This window comes from Bombus terrestris, chromosome 2 (assembly GCF_910591885.1).
Source record: "Bombus terrestris chromosome 2, iyBomTerr1.2, whole genome shotgun sequence".
NCBI lineage: Eukaryota > Metazoa > Arthropoda > Insecta > Hymenoptera > Apidae > Bombus > Bombus terrestris.
In genome coordinates, this window is record NC_063270.1 from 12,602,238 (window position 1) to 12,607,676 (window position 5,439).

Consider the following 5,439-nt stretch of genomic DNA (forward strand, 5'->3'; position numbering starts at 1 on the left):
TCGAAAGTAACTTATTGATTATAAAGTAGTCCGAATGAAGCCTCATAGAAAGTTTGTAAAAATAAAATAAAAATAAAATCTACAATTTGTCTAAAATCTACATGTTGTCTAACAATTTACGTTCATCTTCATCAAAATCCTGTTTCTATCCTTGACGGTCTTTTATCTGTTTTCGCTCGCCAGCGAAGAGTTTTATCGATGTTCCAAACTTAGGTGTCGGGATTATACTGGCTGCGTAAGTTGTTTAAATCGGTGAATCATTGAAGTGACGACGGCGGATTGTTTCAGCGTATTACATCGGATTACGAATTTGTTTCGAACTCGTTGAAAAGCGTTCGACGTTGTTCCCATAGCCAAGTTTCTTGGGCGATATCTCGTTTTTGTAATTATTTATTCTATAGTAGGAAGTTAACGGCGCTCTAGTCGGTCGCTAGTATTTCGGACATTTCATTAAGTCGAAGCTTCCACGTCGATTTCTCGCTTTATTTCCCCCGTGATTTCTCGGCGAAAGGACAGCAAAGATATCCGCTTGTAGGCGAACGTTCGAGCATCTTGAGACCGAAGTTTAAACGTTATTGCAGTTCGAGAACGAGAAACGGACTGTTGTTCCTATCGAACTTTCGCCTTTAAACCGGAAAAGAGCTTAATAAAAGGGACAAGGCAATCGTAAACTCGTGGAAACTTTGTATTTCAAAGGTGTCAACAAAGATATAACTGAGGCTAACAAGAAACATAGCGAACGTAGTAAAGTCGCTTTTAACGCTCAAACACAGAAGAAGAGAAAGTATCTATGAAAGATTCTTAATTAACAATATCGTGGACGAATCGTGCGTAATCTTTCGGGAATACTATTTAAGTATCGAGTACAGTAGAACTTCGATTACGTTTGAACTCATTAGGAGAGAAACCGTTTGTAAATAGAAACGACACACAAGAGCGGCAATGCGGAGTAATGTTAACAAATGTTTAGTTTATCGAAGTTGTTCTCTCTCGATTTAACATGTGTGATTTAAAAAAAATCACACACAGAATTCATTGATTAAAAGGCTAATCAATCACTAGCGAAAATTTCATTCGAACAAACGAAGTTCCACTGTACCGCCATTCTTTTATGTTTGATCCTCGGTTGTCGTTTGCTCGGTAGTTTTCTCTATTTCCGCTTCTTTTTTAATCTTCAGAATATCCTCCACTTGCGGAGTTACTACGACCGTCTCACTCTCTTCCGGAAATACATATTCTTCGTGATTCTGAGAAGCATCAAAAGCGTAATGTCCCAATCCTTTGTAATGTCCATGTTGCTCGAAAGCAGAATGATGGTGGCCTTCGTGATGTTTGTGATGGCTATCGTGAAGATGTTTATGATGATGATCGTCGAAATGTTTGTGATGCTCCTCGTGTGAATGTCCATGTTTGTGTTCATGGGATGCATGGTGTTTGTGATGTTCGTGATGGTGATGTCCTTCGTGATGATCGTGGTGATGCTTATGGTCGTGTCCATGTTTATGTTCTTCTTTGTGTTCGTGATCGTGTTTGTGTTCTTCGTGATGATTATGCTTGTGGTCCTGATGATGGGAATGATGATGATCTTCGTGATGTCCATGGTGATGTTCTTCCTTGTGACCATGTTTATGCTCGTGCCCGTGTTTATGGTGATGGTCCTCATGATGACTATGCTTGTGATCCTCGTGATGTCCATGATGATGTTCCTCGTGATGGCTCTGCTTGTGTTCGTGTCCGTGTTTGTGATGATGGTCCGAATGATGGCCATGTTTATGTTCGTGTCCGTGTTTATGATGATGATCCTCATGATGACCATGATGATGATCTTCGTGATGTCCATGTTTATGCTCATGTCCATGATGATGCTTGTGTTCCTCCTTATGGCCGTGTTTATGGTGTTCGTGATGATCGTGTCCATGGTGATGATGATGGTTCTCGGTCTCCTTGTGAGTATGATGATGGTGATGTTCATTAACGTGATGATGATCGTGGTGATGATGATGTTCATTATGATGATGATGCTTATGATGATGGTGGTGCTCGGCATGATGTTTGTGTTCCTCGTGATGTTCATGTTTCGAATGATGTTGGTGCCCATGGTGATGATGGTGTTCTCCATGATGTTTATGATCGTGACCATGCTTGTGTTCGTGCTTATGACCATGTTCGTGTTTATGTTCGTGTCCATGATGATGTTTATGATCAGAATGATGCTTGTGACCATGATGGTGATCGTGTCCATGATGATGATGGTGACCATGGTGATGTTTGTGATCTTCCTGATGTTTATGCTCAACGTGATGTTCATGTCCGTGTTTGTGTTCGTGCTCACTATGATGCTTGTGACCATGTTCGTGCTTATGTTTGGCATGATGATCGTGATGTGCGTGGTGTCCATGATGATGAGAATGATGATGTCCACCGTGATGGTTGTGACTATGGTAAAAAGAATGACTGTCGAATCCATGAGCTCGGCGCGTAGAAACGACCTGTGGCGTCAGAAAAGTAATGTGCGACGCTTCAGCCGAAATTCGTGGTTCGATCACATGTTTTGCTGGTTCGTTGATCCGGGAAACGATGCTGGTTTTGGTGTTGGGGTCGAAAGTGGCTCGATGTAACGGCGAATGAGGCTGGCCGCTTAGGGGCAACGTTAGCGGTTGGAAATTGGCTCCCAGGTCGCCTAATTGCCGTTTTCGTGGATGTCTCTCAACGGCAGGTGACTGTGGGGTTGTTAAAGCGTTGTACAGCAGTAACGGACGAGATGGCTGTACTTGCCGCGGGAGCCTGACGGAATCGGGCAATTCTGCTTTGACCGTTGATAGTTGATCTCTTTGCGATGCTTTCAAATTTTGGCCAGTCGCCGCTGTCAGTGACAGAGCGATGGCTAGAAGCCACGCCTAAGGATAGAATACAAATTGAGAAAGAAAACACCAGAGAGCTCGGTTTAAATGACAATTATCGAAAAATTGTAGCAAGATCGAAATCAAATATGCGACCTGACTTTTGTCTGTAGTTTCTGGTTATAAAAGTAATCTCACACGCGGAAATATCATTTCTCTAAGTAGAGTGTGTTATATATGCGCATGCACGTATTGTATTGTAGTATAGTGGACGAAAGGCCTAAGAGTTATCGGGTGGACCATAAACAACGTCGTGAGGAAGCCTAAGTGCCGACAGGCCCATCAATGTATCGTCCGTTCGTCAATCGAATAGTTCCGCGGAAAAAAGGCCTACGTGACCCTGAACGGTTGCCGAACACGTGCGTGATGGGACCATGAGAGAAGACCAAGGGAGAAAGACGAATTAACAGTCAGTGTGAGTTGAGAAGTCAGAGAGTGCGAATTGCGTTGTCGACAGAGTGTTGCTAGCGTTGTCGAGAGAGTGGTGACGAGAGTTGCAAATTAAATATTTAGTTGTCTTTATTTAAAATGGACTAAATAAGTGTTGGTTAAACAGGAAACGAGGGTTATTTAACGTGAATTAAATACAATAACGTACTATAATTAAGATAATAAATAAAGATCCTACGGTATTATATTATAACCAACAAACTCTGTAAATTGTCCTTGGATATCCAAATTATTATTAAATACTGATATGAATAATGATGACGAATGGGTTGATTGCTAATTTTTCGAAAATCGTCTAACCACAAGCGAGTTCATTATGATGCGCGAGCTACGATATTTTCGCGCAGCTGACATTACCTTGGCTAACCGAAACAATAAAACATCGTCGGGTCTGGCGCGGGCCATTTTGGCCTGCTACATGCTGGCTCGCCGCGCACATGCGAAACGGACACGTCCGAGTGGAAAAACCGGAGATAATATCCAGTAAATCGTCGCTGGCTCGTTTTATCGCGCTTTGCTATTTCTTGTCGTGTAAATTTCTTCCTTTCGCGCGGTCCGAAAGGTAGCAGAGGAGCTAAACGGCGAAGATAGAGACGGGTAAACGCCAAAGAAAGCACGGTTGAACTCGGTGACCAAGATGGTACACGGGCAGGAAATCGAATCTCGGTTTTGCGCCACCGAATTAGCGAGGTCAGCTATCTTCGAACGATCAGGAAATGGTAGGTTTTTAGCGCGAAACGAATGGATCTTCAGCGTCGCTCATTCTGTCTGTCTCCGTGTTTCTCTCTCACTCTCTCTTTAGCGATGATTTATGCGATCCGTGGTACGTCCGCGAAAAAATTGAAGCCACCTCACGTTACGCGGACAGGAATTTTAAATTAGCGTTCCGTCCTACGTTCAGCTTTATTTCGCGATGCGTGACCTGGACGCGATGAGAATGAATACAGAGAGTACAATCAGGAATTTTATTTCCGGCATGCCAACGAATTCCAAACACGAACGATACATTCGTTAAAAGATTCATCTATATATGTTCTGGCTCGATTTGAAAACTGCTCCGAGTCAACCTACAGAGTTAATGTTTCAAAAAGATACGATATGTTTGAAGTACGCGTGAACGATGACTAAAGTTTCGAACATCTCGTTGAGAGTCGGCTTATCAGCGACAGCAATAAGTCTTATTCAGAGACGCTGCCGTCGTTGCAGCGACGCGACTCAGATATCAGCGTGTTCCGTCTGTTTTAATCTCTCGTTATGCTCGCAGACACCGAGCAGCGTAACACGATGTTCGCGACATCTTGGTATATTCTTCTTGAAATGCAAACGCCTGCTCGCTGATTAACTCGGAATTTAATCAGCGACAACAGCATATAAACGATAGGATTAGTGGATCTCCCCGTAGGGAATGAATAAGAAATGGCGCATCCTTAGCTTGAATAGCTAATGTTGTATGTCGTGTTGATTTTTGTGTTGGCAACTTGCTTTAACAATGCCAATGTTAATATACACGAAATGTTAAAGAATTCAGATATTTCAATATGCTTTGGACATTTTTAAATTCATTTGGATCTCAAAAGTGAAATTACGCGATTATTATTGTAAAAGCGTATCTAAAGTAATATTTGACGAGTTCTAAATATGTAAAACTCGGAATTTCAAGAATTATCCGAATGAAATTACCGCTGTATGAAATCTACGAAGATATTTAAGGTACCTCTATAGCGCAGTTAACAAACAAAGTTTCTGACATAGGAGCTAATAAATCACGGGAAATACTTATGTTAAGTCTAATAAGAGATTAACATAATAATAATAAGGGATGAACTTACCAATGTTGCCATGTCTCCGTTATTTTGGCTATACAGCCAGAGAACAACTGGATGCCGAAGTTCTGTGACGCTGTACTTTTATACAGAGCAATTGGCAATCGATACTTTCTTCCGTGCTAAGCACCAGTGTCGTTTACGACGGAATCTAATATTTTAATTGTCGTCATAATACGCGCCGAACCGCGACCGGGTCCGATCACTCGCGGCGGACTATTGGCAATCATCGAATTTCATTCATAACTGTTCGACGTTCCTTATAG

At 42.1% G+C, this 5,439-nt stretch overlaps 1 protein-coding gene across 1 annotated transcript; it reads right to left on the reverse strand.

Annotated features, from left to right (window-relative positions):
• Positions 1-666: 666 nt before the first annotated feature.
• On the reverse strand, positions 667-5,191 carry LOC105667099 (histidine-rich glycoprotein). The gene is made up of 2 exons (XM_012320289.3): positions 5,180-5,191; positions 667-2,897 (listed from the first exon to the last, which is right to left on the reverse strand). The coding sequence occupies exons 1-2, from the start codon at positions 5,189-5,191 to the stop codon at positions 1,110-1,112; spliced, it is 1,800 nt and encodes a 599-aa protein (XP_012175679.1). The 3' UTR covers positions 667-1,109.
• Between the last annotated feature and the right edge of the window lie 248 nt (positions 5,192-5,439).